We start from the raw sequence: 19,622 nt of genomic DNA on the forward strand, positions 1-19,622 counted from the left end.
ATATACTCATTTGAGTCTGGCTTCTTCTTTTTTTTTTTTTTTAATGTTTTGTTGTTGTTGTTGAGATGGAGTTTTGCTCTGTTGCCCAGGCTGGAGTGCAGTGGTGCAATCTCGGCTCACTGCAAACTCTGCCTCCCTGTCCCTGGTTCAAGGGATTCTCATGCCTCAGCCTCCTCAGTAGCTGGGATTACAGGCATTCGCCACTACACCTGGCTAATTTTTGTATTCTTAGTAGAGATGGGGTTTCGCCATGTTGGCCAGGCTGGTCTCGAACTCCTGGCCTCAGGTGATTTGCCCACTTCAGCCTCCCAAAGTGCTGGGATTACAGATGTGAGCCACTGCTCCCGGCCCTGAATCTGGCTTCTTTTGCTCATCATTACATTTGTGAGAATCATCCTTGTAATTTGGTCATTTTTATTGCTGAATAATATTCCATTTTACTAATATACCATAATTGATCCATTTGATTGTGTATGGGCATTTGAGTTGTTTTCAGATTGGTGATTTAAATGGTGCTGCTACGTACATTCTTGTACATGTCCCTTTTGGTAAAATATGTATGCATTTATTTTGCTATATATTCATTTTTGGTTATCTATTGCTACCTAATAAACTGCCCCCACATTTAGTGACTTAAAAACAACAGCCATTTTATTGCATGTGATTCTGTGGGTCAGGCATTTGAACAGGGCTTGCTGGGAACAACTTACCTCTGTTCCATGTTATCGGTTGAGCTCACTCATCTAGCTGAACTGGGCAGGAAAGATCAAATGGTTTTAATCACATGTCTGGGACTTTGGCATTAGCTATTAACTTGGTTACCTCTTGGCCAGGTGCAGTAACTCATTCCTGTAATCTCAGCACTTTGGGAGGCCGAGGCAGATGGAGCACTTGAGGTCGGGAGTTCAAGACCAGCCTGACCAACCCCATCTGTAGTAAAAATACAAAAATTAGCTGGGTGTGTTGGTGCACACCTGTAATCACATCTACTCAGGAGACCTGGGACACAAGAACCACTTGAACCCGGGAGGCGGAGCTTGCAGTGAGCCAAAATGGTGATACTGCCCTCCAGCCTGGGTGACAGAGTGAGACTCCATCTCAAAAACAAACAAACAAACAAAAACAACTTGGTTGCCTCTCTTCTTCTCACACAGCCTCTCTGTCCAGTTGGCTATTCTGGACTTCTTTACATGATGGCTGGGTCCAAGAGGGCAAAGGCAGAAGCTGCAGGGCCTCTTAAGGCCTATGCGCTAGAACTCTGGGAAATCAGTTCTGCCATACTCTATTGGTTAAAACAAGTCAAAAGGCCAGCCATGAATTCAGAGCAGTTAAAGAGATATCCATCTCTTGCTCGGAGGAGTGGCAGTATTACAGTATAAAGGGATGTAGACACAGGGAGGCATGATTCCTTGGGGAGCCATTATCATAAAAATGTACCACAAGTCAGGGATAGAAGTTTGGGGTTATAGGGCTTATATCTGTTCAGCTTTATTAGATACTGGCAGACATTTTTACAGGATGGTTGTAACAAGCTATACTCTCACCAGTTCAGTTGTTCCATCCTCACCAACACTTGCAATAGTCCATTCTTTTCATTTTAGTTATTCTGGTGAGTATGTAGTGGTATCGTATTTCAGGTTTAATTTGCATTTCCCTGTGAGCAGTCAAGTTACTCACTTTTTTTCTTTTCTTTTTTCTTTTTTTGAGACGGGGTCTCACTCTGTCCCCCAGGCTGGAGTGCAGTAGCATAATCTCGGCTCACTGTGACCTCTGCCTCCCGGGTTCAAGCCATTCTCCTGCCTCAGCTTCCTGAGTAGCTGGGACTACAGGCATGTGCCACCATGCCTGGCTAATTTTTGCATTTTTAGTAGAGATGGGGTTTTGCCATGTTGGCCAGGCTGGTCTCAAACTCCTGACCTCAGGTGATCTGCCTGCCTTGGCCTCCCAAAGTGCTGGGATTACAGGCATGAGCCACCACGCCCAACCAAATTGCTCACCCTTTTGTATGTTTATTGGTCATGTGGACATCTCATGTGGTGAAGTTCCTGTTCAGGTTTTTTGTCCATTTTTCTATTGGGTTATCTGTCTTTTTCTTACGAATTTGGAAGAGTTTTCTAACTCTTCCTTTTTTTTTTTTTTTTTTTTAGATAGAATCTTGCTGTCACCCAGGCTGGAGTACAGTGGCATGACCTCAGCTCACTGCAACCTCCCCCCACTCAGGTTCAAGTGATTCTCATGCCTCAGCCTCCCGAGTAGCTGGGATTACAGGCCTGTGCCACCACACCTGGCTAATTTTGTATTTTTAGTAGAGACAGGATTTATTCCATGTTGGTCAGGCTGGTCTTGAACTCCCAACCTCAGGTGATCCACCCACCTCAGCCTTCCAAAGTGCTGGGATTACAGGCGTGAGCCACCACGCCCCGCCTAAATAGGGTATTTTTAGGAACCAGAAGGTTATTTAACATTTCCAGATATTGGGGCCACCAGATTAACGGTCTTAACTCTGGGGCATGGAGTATCTTGAGACACGTTGGGTGCTCTGAAGATAAGAGGTGACCCTGGAAGCAGTCCTTGTAATCCTACCACCTCATGATGATCAATTATAACAGTTGATCTCCCTGTGCTACCACTTTAAGAGCTCAACACCAGTGCATAGGACTCCATGAGGAGTACAGACTCCACAGAAACGTTCCCAGTCCACTTTTCACACGTCAGCCTCCTCCCACAGGCAGAAAGCCGAAGCTGCCATACATAGCCATAGGTTTAAACAGAGACTGGCGGAAGCGGGGAGTGGGTTGGAGTGTGTGGAAGTGTTGTTTTCACTTTTCTTTCTGCTTCGCAGATCAGCCAAAATGTCCTATTGGACCAGGTATTTTATATTTTTTGTTGCTATGGTGAACAGAACATTTTCCCCATTATATCTTCCATTGGTTGTTGGTAGTGTTTAGTAAAGCTTTTGAATTATGTCAATTTATCTTATATTGTGCTACTATTAAGTAATAATAATATATTATTTTTATTGCTGATATTTGTTACATGTTTACCATGTGCCATGTATTTAAGTGCTTTAAATACATCATTTCATTTAGTCTTCATGACCAACCAGTTAGATTAGTAGTATTATCATCCCCTTTTTGTAGATATGGAATCTGAGGCTTAGAAGGTAATCTCCCACGGTTATTCATCTTATTGGTGGAGAAGCTGTGATTCAAACCAGTGTGATTAACGTCTGTATTTTATATATATATAATATAAAATATATATTTATTATAGTATACATATATATACACACATATATATATATATATATATTTTGAGACAGGGTCTCACTCTGTCCCTCAGACTAGAGCACAGTAACGTGATCATGGCTCACTGCAGCCTTGACCTCCTGGGCTCAGATGATGCTCCCACCTCAGCCTCCTGAGTAGCTGGGACTAGAGGCACGCACCACCATGCCCAGCTAATTTTTTTGCATTTTGTATAGGGGTTTTGCCATGTTGCCCAGGCTGATCTCGAACTCCTGGACTCAAGTGATTCTCCTGCCTTGGCCTCCCAAAGTGCTGGGATTACAAGTGTGAGCCACCATACCCAGGCTCTGTACTACATTTAATTCTCCCATCAATTCTGGGATTTTTTCAATTGATTTTCTTGGGTGTAGGTATTTAATCACGTTGGCCACAAGTAACTTTATTTTTATATCTTTCTATACAATAATTACTGCTCTTATTTCAGCTTCATGTCTTATTGCATTGGCCAAAGATAGTGGAACAGTGTTAGAATGAAACAATGAAAGTGGGCATCCTTGTTTTGTTAATGATTTAATGGAAAAACCATTATTGATGATTTAAATTTATAAAGCGATGTTAAGGAGTATTATTCCATTCCTTGTTTCTAAGTTTTAAAAAAATCAGGAACAGATGTTGAATTTTATGAAATGTCATTTTGGCATCTATTGAATTTATTATATGGACACCAATGGTTCTGATCCAGATTCATAACTGAGAAACAAAAATAACTATAAATGTAGTTCAATTGTTGCTTTTCTTTTTCCAGCAATATCTGGAGCTTGTTTTCAAAGTGACATGTGGGCGGTAGAGGCAGAAATTGTTGTATAAAAATTTATGGGCTTCAAATTTTTCCCTGTCCAGATTTTGAGTCTGTACTGGGTAAAAGAAAAGATTGTGTGTAGGGGGTATTTTTGATGTATTTTCTTTAGAACAACTTGTAAAGGTATCATTTGCCTATAATTCTTTTTTTTTTTTTTTTTTTTTTTGAGATGGAGTCTCGCGCTGTGTGACCCAGGCTGGAGTGCAGTGGCGCGATCTCGGCTCACTGCAAGCTCCGCCTCCCAGGTTCACGCCATTCTCCTGCCTCAGCCTCCGAGTAGCTGGGACTACAGGCGCCCGCTACCATGCCCGGCTAGTTTTTTGTATTTTTAGTAGAGTCGGGGTTTCACCATGTTAGCCAGGATGGTCTCGATCTCCTGACCTCGTGATCCACCCGCCTCGGCCTCCCAAAGTGCTGGGATTACAGGCTTGAGCCACCGCGCCCGGCCCATTTGCCTATAATTCTTAATTAGCTTAGATTCATGTTGACAAAATTGTAAATCAAATAGGTAAGGATTAATTCTATGTTGTACAAATCTCTATATATTATTCATTAAATTATTGTTATTAGTTATAATAGTTCTAGCCCACAAGAACAGCATATACATAAGAAATGTTAAAGCCTTTGATTGTTTTCATACATGACACATTAGCTACTGGAAGAGAATTTATGTTATTCTGTTTTGTGTTGCTAAAAACCAGCAGAAGGATTATGATTTGACATTGATTAATACTTCATATTCAGTAGTTTTAACTAAGAATCGGTTTAGGGAACTAGTGCTTTTTCATATATTTGTCACTGAACTTTTAGGCAATGAGGGTCATCAGATCTATGGAAGGGATGGTAGACCAAGCTTCTCTTTTTTTAAAGAATGAAAACAATATTTTGATTTTGTTCTTAAGTAACAAGACTGAGTCTTCATAATTGGAAGGGATGGAATTGATTTGCTGTGTCAGTTAGCTAATGGAAAAGGGAGAGATGACAGAGCATGGGTGGAGGCAATGATTGGGAAAATAAAATGATTTTTGCTTTATTGCTCACAGAGTTGGGATTACTAAATAAATTGGTTATAAGTATATAAATTGGTTATAAGTATATAAATAACACTATAGGTATCATGTAGCATAGTTACATTTTAATATGTAGTAAAAGCGTAATGGTTAAGAGTTTGAGCTTGAAGCCAGCTTCTCTGGGGTTAAGTTCCATCTCTCCTACTTACATGCTGTACCCCATTTTCCTCGAATATAAAATGGGGATACCAACAATATTAATCTCATAGGATAGCTTCGGTCATCACATGAATACACATATGTAAGGTGCTTAGAACAGTGCCTGGCACATCAGTAACTGGGAGCTCCCATTCTTGTCATTATCAGCATGATGCCTTGGAAAAGGTGTGGCCTGGGGTTCAACCTGGGCAGGGGTTGCTGAGTTTTAAAGGATGAGAAATTGTCCAAAGAAGAGAAAGCAAGGGTAGTCCAGGGAGAGGGAAGAGTGGGAACAATAAAGACAGAGTGCTGGGCTGGGAGAGGAAAGCATTGCCAGTGTGGGGCAGATGCGAAGTCCAGGGGTGACATCTTAGATCGGAGGAGTCTCCAACTATGTTTAATTGTGTTACGGAGTCTGAAGAGAGGATCATGCTGGAGATACAGGGAAGGGAGGAAGTGACTATGAAGTTGCCAGGCCTCTGAGGATTTGGAAGGGAGAAAGGGGGCTGGGAACAGCTCCATGGGTGGTCCCATATGCCTGTCTGCATCCATAGCTGCATCCTCAATTTCATTTCCTCTTTCCCTCCAGCATCTGCCTTTCTAAATCAGGCATGCTTCAAGCTATGCTGCCTTTCTTTCTTTCTTTTTGAGACAGGGGTCTTGCTGTGTTGCCTAGGCTGGAGTGCAGTGGCACAATCACGCCTCACTGCAGCCTTGACCTCCTGGGCTCATCCTCCTGCCTCAGCCTCCTGAGTAGCTGGAATTGTAGGTGCACGCCACTATGCCCAGCTAGTTTTCTGTATTTTTTGTAGAGACGAGGTTTCACCATGTTGCCCAGGCTGTTTCACTGCCTTTCTCGTGAACACTGCAATCATACCATAAATTCCTCCCCCATCTAAAAAAACAAAATCCCCTAGTTTTGACCATGCATTCCATATTCACTTTATTTTTTAGAGTCTATAACAGAAAATAACCTTTATAATTCTGTTAGATGATGTAGTGAAACTACTGAGGGTTTTCGTTTTTGCTGTTATTTGTTTTTTCTAAGAGTTGCTTGGTATTTCCGTGTGTACAGTCAGGAAAAGGAAAGTTGTCATTTGGAACAAGATTTATGTCCAGGAATGACTACCAAATTGAAAAGGGAGGCATGAGCATTGAAGACAGTGAAGTATGTAGGCTTTACTGCCTATGTAATGAACCTGAGATAAAGTTATCAAGATGCTCTGCCTTTGTAGTCTTTAAATATAAATTGAAATAATTAAGTTATTCTTAAATCTCAAGCCAAACCCAAATGAGAAAAATAACCACTCCTGGACCACATTAAGGACAGACATTATTACTCCTAAATTCAACTTCTTATAAAACATCATCAACCGCCACCAGAAAACACTGTGATACACAATAATTTAGAAAATATTTTTTAAATTACCAAGCAGTATGACTTTAGAAAACATTTTTCACGTTTAGTTCTTAACTGTAATCTCTCAGCATAACTGGATCATGAAAAAAATGTATTTTGTCTATATCTGCTAACATTATACCTTCCAAACTTGACCACTCTGAATATTTTAAAAGAGAAACTATTTGCAGAGAACTTCTGAAGAATGGCCTTTGTAACAATTCAGTGTTAATGAGTTGAAGAGTATGTCATTGTCCTCTGGGTCATTATCTGCAAGAATATTGTGTATTAAACAACCACCCTACCTCAGTGGCATGTAATTAACATTTCTTTTTGCTAACAAGTCTACAGATTAGCTGAACACTTCTGCTGATCTTGGCAGGCTTGATTTGGCAATTTTTTTGGGTCTTCACTGGAGTTCACTCATGTGTCCAGAGCGAACTCTGGTGGCTGCTGGCTGGGGGCTGATCTAGGACAGCCTTGGCTAGGATGACTCAGCTCAGCTCTACATGGTCTTGGATCTTTCTCAAGCCTAGCCTAGGCTTTGTGGTAGGAGCATCGTTCCTAAAGACAGCATGAAAGCATACAAAGCCTCCAGAGAGACCTGGGCTTGGAACTGGTACGTAGCACTTCCATCACATTCTTTAGGCCAATACAAGTCATGAGCCCAGCCGGTTTGAAGGGATGGGGAAACACACTCTTGACGGGAGTAGCTGCAAAAGTACATTACAAAGAGCATGGATAGAAGGTGGGATAGAGAATTGGGATCACTTTTGCAATCAATCTACCATGTTTCCTTTCATCTTTCTCTATCTGAATTGTCTTGATTTCTGTACTGGGGCTGACTGTTTCATGGGCAATCTAGCAGGCAAGGACCCTGGGTCTCAGCACCCACTAAAATGGACAATGCAGGCACTCCGTTATGTAGAACTGTCTCTCCAAGACTGAGAGCTTCTTTGGGTATTTCTGCCTGTGGTTTGACATTTAACTTTATCTGCTTTGTTACCAAGAAAGAATGAAAATCATGTCAGAAAATTTATTTTTATGTACAGAGAAAAACAAATCCATTACAGCTAAATAGAATCCTCTGAAGTGTTTAACAGGGGAAAAATTGAATGTTGCAGTTAAATTCTCTGTAGGTTCTGAATAGCAGCAGATGTTTGAACCAGATATAATGTATTGTTCTGTTTTCCGCCCTATTTGTAAAAGTCTGAGATGTAAGAGTGGGCAAAAAACTTAGAGCTAGAGCTTCGATCATCCAGATACCTTGATTGGTCAATTTTCCCTGTGCTCCTGCCTCCCCTTCCCACTGGCCATGGACCCACTGCTGTGGTAAAACATCTGCCCAGGAAGGGATGGTGGTGACCCATGTGAATGTTCTGGTCTCAGGGTCAGTCATTCCTCGCAGTTATATGTGGGCTATGTTGGTATGCAGAACATTTAGCACAGTGCCTTACATGGGCTAGGTATTCAAGAAGATATTTATTAAATTTAAGTATTGAAATGTTGATTCCTACCCCACCCCCCGGTTCTGTCCTTCCTTTTCCAGAATTAAGAAAGCAATCTCTTGAAAGCGAACAGGACATGCGGGACAGACATGATTATGTGGACTTGATAGATGTCCCAGACTCCTATAATGGCCCTCGGCTACAATTTCCTCTCACTTGTACTGATATTGATTTACTTCTTGAGGCCTTCAAGGAACAACAGGTAAGTGTAAGCAGATGCTGCCTTGATTCTTGTACATAACAGATGCCCAATAACTGTTGAAAGAATGGATGGACATACTACAGCAGAAATACATTTCTTTAGAAAACAGTTCACATTAAGTGAGAACTACCCTCTGTTACCCATTTAATAGAAGTCTCCTCTAGGCTAACAGCATTTCATTCACCATATTACAGTGTACAACTCAGTGATTTTTTTCTTACATTCACAAGATTGTGCAAGCATCACCAATATCTAATTCCAGAACATTTTCATCACCCCCAATAGAAAGGCCATTCCTATTATCATTTCCTCCTCCCCACCCCTGGCAACCACTATTCTATTTTCTGTCTCTATGGATTTGCCTATTCTAGACATTTCATATAAACGAAATCATCAAATATGTGGCCTTTTGTGTTTGGCTTCTTTCACTTAGTGTTTTAAAGGTTTGTTCATGTCATATCATATATCATTACTTAATTTCTTTTTATGGCTGATAATATTCCATTGTATACCACATTTTGTTTATCCATTTATCAGTGAATGGACATTCGGATCTTTTCCACCTTTTGGCTATTATGAACAATGCTGCTATGAATATTCATGCACAGATTTTCGTATAAACATGTGTTCTCAGTTCTCTTGGGTATATACCTAGGAATATTTCACGGGGTCATATGGTAGCTCTATGCTAGATCATGTGGTAACTCTATGTTTAAATTTTCCAGTAATTGCTAAACTGCTTCCCACAGTAGTGGCACCATTTTGCATTTCTACCAGCAATGTATGAAGGTTCCAATTTCTTCATGTTTTTGCCAACACTTGTTATTTTGTTTTTATTTTTATTTTTATTATAGCCATCCTAGTGTGTGTGACATGGCATTTCATTGTGGTTTTGTTTTGCATTTCCCTAATGACGAATGATGTTGAGCATCTTTTCATGTATTTATTGGCCATTTGTATACCTTCTTTGCAGAAATCTGTGCAGATTTTTGCCCACTTAAAATCAGGCTTTTTATTATTGAGTTATAAGAGTTCTTTCTGAATATAAATTCCTTGTCAGATATATGATTTGCAAATATTTCCTCCCATTATGTAGGTTTTTTTTTCATTTTCTTGATAATGTTCTTTGAGGCCTAAAAGCGTTACATTTTGATAAAGTCCAGTTTATCCATGTTTTTTCTTGGTTGCTTGTGCTTTTGGTGTCATATCTAAGAATCCATTGTCAAATCTAAGGTCATGAAGACTTGCCTCTGTGTTTTCTTCTAAGACTTTTATAGTTTTAGCCTTTACACTTATGTCTGTGAATGATTTTGAGTTAGCTTCTATATATGGTATGAAGTCAAAATTAATTTTTTGCATATGGATATGCAGTTGTCCCAGCACCATCTGTTGAAGAGACTGTTCTTTCCCCATTGAGTGGTCTTTGCACCCCTGTCAAAAATCAATAGGCCAGGCCAGGCCAGGCACGGTGGCTCATGCTTGTAATCCCAGCACTTTGGGAGGCCAAGGCAGGTGCATCACCTGAGGTCAGGGGTTCAAGAGCAGCCTGACCAACATGGTGAAACCCTGTCTCTACTAAAACTACAAAAATTAGCCAGGCATGGTGGCTCATGCCTGTAATCCCAGCTACTCAGGAGGCTGAAGCTGAAGAATTGCTTGAACCCGAAAGGTGGAGGTTGCAATGAGCCGAGATCGCGCCACTGCACTCTAGCCTGGGCGAGAAAACAAGACTCCATCTCAAAAAAACAAACAAACAAAAATCTATAGGCCATAGATATATGGGTTTGTTATTGGACTCTCAGTTCTATTCTATTGGTCTATGTGTCTGTGCCAGTACCACACTGTCTTGATTGCTGTAGCTTTGTGATAAGTTTTGAAATAGGGAAGTGTGAGTCCTTCAACTTTGTTCTTTTGCAATGTTGAAGTTGTTCTTCATTATTGTTTTGGCAATTTGGGGCCCCTTGCAATGAATTTGAAGATCAAATTTTCCATTTTTGCAAAAAAGCCTATTGAGATTTTGATAGGGATTGCATTGAATTGCTATATCACTTTGGGTAATAATTGCCATCCTCACAATGTAAGTCTTTCAACCCATGATGTCTTTCCATTTATTTATGTCTTTAATTTCTTTCAGCGATGTTTTGTGGTTTTTAGTGGACAAGTCTTTCATCACCTTGGTTAAATTTATTCTTAATTTATTCTTTTGGTTGATATTATAAAAGGAATTGTTTTCTTAATTCCTTTTTTGATTGCTCATTACGTGTGTGTTGATCTTACACTCTGCAGCTTTGACGAATATACTTGTTAGCTCTAGTAGTTTGTGTGTGTTTGTGTGTGTGTGTGTGTGTGTGCATGTGTGGTATATTCTTTTGAATATTCTAGATACCAGATCATGTTATCTGTGAATATAGTTTTATTTCCTTCTTTCTGATTTGGATGCCTTTTGTTTCTTTTTCTTGCTCAATTGCTCTGGCTAGAACTTCCACCACAATATTGAATATCAGTGTGAAAGTAGGCGTGTTTATTTTGTTCCTCATCGTAGGGAGAAAGCTTTCAATCTTTCACCACTGAGTTTAATGTTAGTTGTAGGTTTTTCATAAAGGTCTTTTATCATTTTGAGGAAATTTCCTTCAATTCTTAGTTTTCTGAGTGGTTTTATCATGAAAAGGTGTTGGATTTTGTTAAATGCTTTTATTTGCATCAATTGAGATGATTGTGTGTTTTTTACCCTTCATTCTATTAATGTGGTGTGATATATTGAATAATTTTCTTATGTTGAACCAGCCTTGTAAATATAAATCCCTCTTGGCCATGGTATATAATCCCTTTAAAATGCTGTTGTATTTGGTTTGCTGGTATTATGTTGAGAATTTTTGCAGCTATTTCATAAGGGATATTGGTCTGTAATTTTCTTTTCTTGTAGTGTCTTTGCCTGGCTTTGGTATCAGGGCAATACTGATCTCGTAGAGTGAGTTAGGAATTGCTTCCTTTTATTCTGTTTTTGGAAGAGTTTGAGAAGGATTGGTGTTAATTCTAATTTAAATGTTTAGTAGAGTTCACCATTGGAGCCATTTGGTCTTGGACTTTTCTTTATTAGGAGGTTTTTGATGACAGATCCAATCTCTTGTTCTAGATCTGTTCAGATTTTTTATTTCTTCTTGAGTCTGTTTTGGTAATTTGTGAGTTTCTAAGAATTTGTTCATCTCATCTAAATTACCTAATTTGTTGGTGTACAATTGTTCATTGTATTCTCTCATAACCCCTTTTTATTTCTTTAAGGTTGATGGTAATGTCCCCACTTTAGTTTCTGATTTTAGTTATTTTCATTTTCTCTCTTTTCTTAGTCAGTCTAGCTTCAAGGTTTGTTAATTTTGTTGATCTTTTCAAAGAACCAACTTTTGGTTTTGTTAATTCTCTCTATTGTTTTTCTATTCTTTATTTCATTTATCTCCACTCTAATTCTTATTTTCTTTGTCAAAATATTAAGTTAGTTTATTGATGTGAAATCCTTCTTTTTTAATGCATGCATTTACAGCTACAAATTTCTCTCTGAACACTGCTTTTGCCGTATCCCATAAGTTTTGATGTGTTGTGTTTTCATTTTTATTCATCTCAAAGTATTTTCTAATTTCCCTTGTGATCTTTGTATTACCCATTGGTTTTTTAAGAGTATTTATTTCATAAATAATTGTGCCACTGCACTCCAGCCTGGGCGACAGAGTGAGACTCTGTCCCCCCTGCCAAAAAAAAAAGTGTATGATTCAACAGTTTTTAGTATATTAAAAATGTTGTGCAACCATCACCACTATGTAATTCCAGAGCATTTTCATCACCCCCAAACAAAACCCCGTTAGCAATCAATCCCATTTGCTCCCTCCCCAGCCCCTGGCAATACTAATTTACCTTCTGTCTCTATGGATTTGTCTAATATGAACACTTCCTAGAAGTGGAATCATACAATATATGTGGCCTTTTGTGCCTGGCATCTGTTGCTTGGCATGTTTTCAGGGTTCATCCATGGTAGCATGGATCAGTACTTCCTTCCTATTTTTAGCTGAATAATGTTACTTTGTATGGATATAGCACATTGTATTTAAGGGATTATGTTTATACATGCATTTTAATATTCATCTGTGGTTATATTGATTTTTGTATGCTTGCAAACACATAGAATATTTCTGGGAAAGATATGATACTTTTAACAGTGCCTGTTTCTAGGGGTAGAGATTAGGGGAATATGATCTAGGGGAGACGGAAAATGACTTTTCATTATTTTACCCATTTCTACTATTTAAAATTTTATTTCAACTAAAAAAAGGACTTGTTTCTCCATTTTAAAACTGCTTTTTTTTTTTGAGGTACGATCTTACTCTGTTGCCCAGGCTGGAGTGCAATGGCGCAATCTCGGCTCACTGCAACCTCCACCTCCCGAGTTCAAGCGATTCTCCTGCCTCAGCCTCCTGAGTAGCTGGGACTACAGGCACGTGCCACCACGCCTGGCTAATTTTTGTATTTTTAATAGAGACAGGGTTTCACCATTTTGGCCAGGCTGGTCTCGAACTTCTGACCTCAAGTGATCTGCCCGCCTCGGCCTTCCAGAGTGCTAGGATTACAGGTGTGAGCCACTGTGCCCGGCCCTAAAACTGCTTTTTTAAAAAGAAATATTCTTTAAAGGTAGTATTTTCCTCTAACTTAAAAGAATGTGACTATTTTATTAAAGTGGTTATTTAACCTGAGTATATTTATAAATGGAGAGACTGCCATCTGAGTTAATCATCTTGAGTATTTAATATTGCAGTTGTAAATATAATTCTAATGCTATGGAAAGATAGCCTTATAGGCAAGGACTAGTATGACCAGAATGGTTTTAGTCAATCCAAAGACCCAGAGAAATTATTTTCATAATAATTTTCTGTTGTTGCAATATATTCTCAGTTAATATTTGTTAATTTAGCTTTTTTAAAAAACAAAACTGCCCCTTTAGACAACAATTACTCTGATTAGTACTACCAATGGACCAGAAAAACTACAATGACAAGCTAAGGTAACACTGAAGCCAGTGTTGGGAATCAACAGATTACATGTGGCTGGGGGTGGTGGCTCACACCTGTAATCCCAACACTTTGGGAGGCTGAGGCAGGAGGATCATTTGAGGCCAGAAGTTCGAGACCAGCCTGGGCAACATAGACCCTATCTCTTCCCGCTCCACAAAAAAAGGAAAGAGCTTGAAAATCCAGTGTGAATTTTTCACTTACAGCACATTTCAATTCAGATTAGCTCCATTTCACGTGCTCAATAGTTCCATGTGGCTAGTGGCTGCCATATTGGACAGCATAGGTCCAATATGGCAATAGGTCTAAATAGTTTTGACCTATTAAAATACATTAAATTTGTGTAGTAGTCACATCAATGCTATATTATATTTTGGAGTATGTATTTATCATTTTTTCTTCATTCTCCCTCTCCTTTTTCTTTTTCTCTTTTTTTATTACAATTTGGCTTTTTGTCTGCATGTTTCCCTAGGGCAAGGGCGTGCCTCCCTTCACTTCTCTTGGGCTCTAAGGACCTGGGATGAGGATTCATTTTTTCAGTTACACATGTCCACTGAGGGCTTATTATATGCTAGACACTGTGCTAGAATGATCTATTTCAGAATAATTGAGAGATTATCCTGAAATACAGTGACCTGAAACGTGCGCACGTGCTCCACCTTTACAGTTTTTTTTGTTTTTTTTTTTTTGTTTTGTTTTTGAGACGGAGTCTCGCTCTGTCACCCAGGCTGGAGTGCAGTGGCCGGATCTCAGCTCACTGCAAGCTCCGCCTCCCGGGTTCATGCCATTCTCCTGCCTCAGCCTCCCGAGTAGCTGGGACTACAGGCGCCCGCCGCCACGCCCGGCTAAGTTTTTGTATTTTTAGTAGAGACGGGGTTTCACCGTGTTAGCCAGGATGGTCTCGATCTCCTGACCTCGTGATCCGCCCGTCTCGGCCTCCCAAAGTGCTGGGATTACAGGCTTGAGCCACCGCGCCCGGCCTACAGTTTTTTATACAGTCATGTCTGTCTTCCTTGTTCATTACATCTGTTTTCTCTGCTTCCCCCTCACAGATACTTCATGCCCATTATGTCTTAGAGGTGCTATTTGAAACCAAGAAAGTCCTGAAGCAAATGCCGAATTTCACTCATGTACAAACTTCTCCCTCCAAAGAGTTAACAATCTGTGGTAAGTTTCAGACCAGAGTTGTCAAATTAATATTTAGGAGCCTCTTGGTCCTACATCGTTTGCCTAACTTGAAAACTGTGTAAATTGGACTGTGTTAAGGGAAAAATGTTCATATAGAATTATCTATCATGATAATACTGTTCCCCATCTTGTCTTTGTTTTGCATACCAGCTGGCAGGAATTAATTATGTGAGAAATTAAAGAGCTCGTAGCTTTTTATAAAGGCAGACAGCATTTTAATATGGAAAAACCACCCATGGGTGGAATAAGCATTCTTTGCCCTCCGTCTAGCTCTCATTCTCTTTGTTCCACATTGCTTTTTCTAGGTGGGCCTCTGCATGCCACTTATGCTGGGAAGAGAAAAACCCATGGCAGGGTGGAGATTAAATTCTTCTCTGCCCTTGGCTGCTGTTTTAGATTTTTCCAACTGGTCTCTGCAGCTTTTAGAAGAGTGGGAATGTCCCAGAAATCTGTTTCTTGTTCTTTTAAATAACAAGATTTGAGATTTTGCTATGATATAGGCCAGCCTGGCAGGATATTGCTTCAAGAAACAGTACGCATTGAAATTCCTCACAGTTGGTGCTCAGCGTGCTTGCAACTGTTTGAGAGTGGGGTGCGTGGAAGGAACAGCAATTCCCTTAACTTCTAATTAAGCCTGTAGGTTACAAAACAGTGATTGTTATTTTCCAAATCAGTTTTTCGTCTGCATTTCTCTTATTCTGGCAGGTAGAAGTGAATTTGACAATCTAATTAAAGTATTTGCATTTCTAGCATCTGATAGTGGTGGCAGGGACTTGATGTAGCAGTGCCTACCTCATGACATGCCCTGACTCAGGTTTTTGAAGAGTCTCTAATGGTTCATTTCCAGCCTCATCAGGCCATCACGTCTCTGACTAGCAGATGATTCATCTCAGCAGTGGGGGTCTTTTATTCAAGGCCTCACCTGGCCTTACTTTTCATGGAAAATAGAGACTTCGGGTCATGAGGCTCAGAAAGCCATGCCACCCTGTGAAGCCTGTGAGGCCAGGGCTAGGTGTGCTCTTAGGATATCTAGAATAGCCCAACTGAGAATGGGATACGCTCCCCTGTGTTTCACTGGGAGCCACTACAGACTCATCCTTGCTAGAAGGATCTAGAAGAAGACACACGTTAATTACAGGGCAGGGCGGTCCTAGAATCCCACAGTGTGAGAACTGAAGGGTTCTCTAGTCTATTCTTTGCTCTTATGGGTGAAATTGAAGCTCAAACAGAAAAATGGCAGGATCAGAATTAAAATCAGGTCTTCTGTATCCCAGGTTAGAGGCAGCCCCACATCTGCCATCCTCACATTATGTACCTGATGGTGCATTTTCCATCATGAGACAAAGATTAGGGAATGACTTAATTGGACATCTGCATTCGTTAAAGATATCCACATCTTGGCACTTATTTCTAGACTTTTTCGTGTAGCACCATTGGTAGAGGGAAAAGACAAGGCCCGTGGGTTTTCTTAACATGGGAATATTATTATTTTCCATTTTTAACAGCTCATTGAACTTCAAAACTTTTGTGATTATTTATAATAAAATTTAAAATTGGGACCATAACTTCAAAACCGTCTTCCATTTAAGACGGTGTTGGGAAAGGGGGAGAGATTGTGACGAAAATTTGCTATTATTTTAATTGTGAAATGCATTTTTGTACATGTACATGTAAATATGCCCCACAGTTTTCAGCATGCATGAAATATAAGAGGATTTTTAGTCTACAGTTATATTATAAATGATAACAAATTCTGCACTCATGTTTTTGTTGGCAGTGGAAATATCTTTCTGTCCTTCTTCCCGTGATACAAGTTTTTCTTTCGCTGTCCAACTAGAAGTTAAAAATATTAAACTAAGTAAAGAGTCCTCCCGTCTTTATGTCCTTAGATTTAGAGTGAGACCATATGAAAGCAATGAGATTTAAGCATACAATGATATTAATATGCTAATAATATTATAGTAGTATTTTATAAATAAGTGCTGGTGATATAGAGTTTCTATTTTACTATTCCCAGTATATTTTGAGTCTTCTGTTGCATATATCTGGTTAATCTTGGTTGTGGGATTTTAAGCAAACTGAGGGAAAAGTATTCCTAAATTAAATTCTATAGTAATTAAGTTGAATACAAAGAATAAAAATTTATGAGCAGAACTTATGAAAGATATTTTACCTGGAAATAGTTATCCAAATAGGGCTTTTGGATATTCACATAGTCACTCATTATTATTATTTTTTTAGATAGAGTCTTGCTCTGTCGCCCAGGCTGGAGTGCAGTAGAGTGATCTCAGCTCACTGCAACCTCTGCCTCCCAGGGCTCAAGCGATTCTCCTGCCTCAACCTCCTGAGTAGCTTGGATTACAGGTGCACACCACCATGCCTGGCTAATTTTTGTATTTTTAGTAGAGACAGGGTCTCACCATGTTGGCCAGGCTGGCCTTGAACTCCTGGCCTCAAGTGATCCATCTGCCTCGGCCTCCCAAAGCGCTGAGATTACAGGCGTGAGCCACCATGCCTGGCCTTATTTTTTAATTAATGGCTTCAGATACTCATATGATTTCCCCTAGTTGGCTTTCATTTTTTTTCTATGTCTCATCAAAGAATGTCAACTATCTACTCACAATGTTTAAATTTCAGATGCTACTGCCGGAGTATATTGAAAACATGGCTTTAAGGGCCGGGCGCGGTGGCTCAAGCCTGTAATCCCAGCACTTTGGGAGGCCGAGACGGGCGGATCACGAGGTCAGGAGATCGAGACCATCCTGGCGAACACGGTGAAACCCCGTCTCTACTAAAAAATACAAAAAACTAGCCGGGCGAGGTGGCGGGCGCCTGTAGTCCCAGCTACTCCAGAGGCTGAGCCAGGAGAATGGCGTAAACCCGGGAGGTGGAGCTTGCAGTGAGCTGAGATCGGGCCACTGCACTCCAGCCCGGGCTACAGAGCAAGACTCCGTCTCAAAAAAAAAAAAAAAAAAAAAAGCTATGTACTTAGCCAAGAAATATATTTATTGAGTGTCTGTTATCCACTGGGTACTATGGTAGGCACTTGGGGATTCAATGCTGACTAAAGTAGATACTGTTGCTGCTCTCCTAGGGATTACAGTGTGAGTGAACAGAATAATCACTAAGAGCCTGAGGGGATTTTGTTTTTCGTTTTATTTTTGAGACAGGGTCTCACTTTGTCACCCAGACTAGAGTGTGGTGGCATGATCACAGCTTACTGCAGCCTTGACTTCCCAGGGTCAAGCAATCTTCCCACCTCAGTCAGCCTACTGAGTAGCTAGGATCACAGGTGCGCACCACCAAACCTGGCTAAATTTTTGTTTTGTTTTGTTTTTTTGTTTTTTTGAGATGGAGTCTTGCTCTGTTGCCCAGGCTGGAGTGCAGTGGTGTGATCTCAGCTCACTGCAACCTCCACCTCCCGGGTTTAAGCGATTCTCATGCTTCAGCCCCCCGAGTAGCTGGGATTACAGGTGTGCACCACCATGCACAGCTAATTTTTGTATTTTTAGTAGAGACAGGGTTTTGCCATGTTGACCAGGCTGGTCTTGAACTCCTAGGCTCAAATGATCCATCTGCCTTGGCCTCCCAAAGTGCTGGGATAACAGGTGTGAGCCATCACGCCCAGCCAAGCTTGAGTTTTGAAGTGAGTTAAAGTTGGGTTTGAATTCTTGCTCTGATACTTGATGGCTGAGTAACTTTGCATAACTTACTTAACTACTCTGAGCCTCATTTGTAAGACGAGAATGATGAAGACGAAACCCATCTCACAGAGTGGTTGTAAGGATTGAACTAGATAATTCATGTAAAACCCTTAGCACAGTGCTTGGCCCAGAGTGATCAAAGCCCTGTGCAAATGACTGGAGTGAAGCACTAGATGCTGTCCCCACTATAGGAGAGGAAGAAAAGAGTGCTATGGAGACAAATTTCCTGTCAAATTAACATCGTCGTAGGATAAAAACCCAATGCCCTGAGAACACTTGGGGTGGATCAGCAGTATTTCACTTTTAAAAGTCTGTAACAAAATGGGCATTGTATCTTGTTTTCTACTGAATACTGATTTTTCATTTGCACTGCAGGTGATTTGCATGGGAAACTGGATGATCTTTTTATGATCTTCTACAAGGTAAATGATGATTTGCTAAATATTAGCATTTTTCTTGGGGGAGGGCTGTCTTAGGGCAGACAACAATATTAGTTTTACTAGAGATATGTACAAATACAGATATAATGTTATAGTTTTTAACCAGGAGGCTCAAAGATTTGTAGAGCCATATCTTTTTTTAACATACATCTCATACATTTTTTTTTTAATTTTAATTTGGGTCTTCATTCAACATTATTGTGGTCTATGTATACATTAGGATTTGTACCTGATTGTATGTATTGTCTTTATTACATCATAAATGTCTAGATGGTACAGGATGGGGAGGGATGCAGTCTGTTTTATTTTTGTTTGTTTAGGGATGATCATGTCACATACCAGTCTTCTCTTCCAGTGCACCCTAATTATGCATGAGTGGAGTTGCCTATTATAAGGAATAAGTTCCAGTGTGCTCTCTTTTCTCCCCTGATTTGCCATCCTTGGGCTCAGTTGCTCTTCCAATGCTGTGCCTCCTTTTCATTTATTGCATTTGGCTTGTGAGAGCCAGCAGAGAGGGCACAAAACTGCTCGGCCGGGGCCGGGCGCGGTGGCTCAAGCCTGTAATCCCAGCACTTTGGGAGGCCGAGACGGGCGAATCACGAGGTCAGGAGATTGAGACCATCCTGGCTAACATGGTGAAACCCCATCTGTACTAAAAAATACAAAAAACTAGCTGGGCGTGGTGGCAGGTGCCTGTAATCCCAGCTACTCGGGAGGCTGAGGCAGAAGAATGGCGTGAACCCGGGAGGCGGAGCTTGCAGTGAGCTGAGATCCGGCCATTGCACTCCAGCCTGGGCGACAGAGCGAGACTCCGT

At 40.4% G+C, this 19,622-nt stretch overlaps 1 protein-coding gene across 3 annotated transcripts in view; it reads left to right on the forward strand.

Annotated features, from left to right (window-relative positions):
* Positions 1-19,622, forward strand: part of PPEF1 (protein phosphatase with EF-hand domain 1) — a 135,845-nt gene that overhangs the window by 51,115 nt on the left and 65,108 nt on the right. For all 3 annotated transcript variants that reach the window (XM_025372596.1, XM_025372597.1, XM_025372598.1), the window contains 3 exons: positions 8,264-8,424; positions 14,528-14,642; positions 18,743-18,789. In XM_025372596.1, coding sequence (XP_025228381.1) covers positions 8,264-8,424; positions 14,528-14,642; positions 18,743-18,789 — 323 coding nt within the window. The remainder of the gene's footprint in view (positions 1-8,263; positions 8,425-14,527; positions 14,643-18,742; positions 18,790-19,622) is intronic.

This window comes from Theropithecus gelada, chromosome X (genome assembly GCF_003255815.1).
Source record: "Theropithecus gelada isolate Dixy chromosome X, Tgel_1.0, whole genome shotgun sequence".
Taxonomy (NCBI): Eukaryota; Metazoa; Chordata; class Mammalia; order Primates; family Cercopithecidae; genus Theropithecus; species Theropithecus gelada.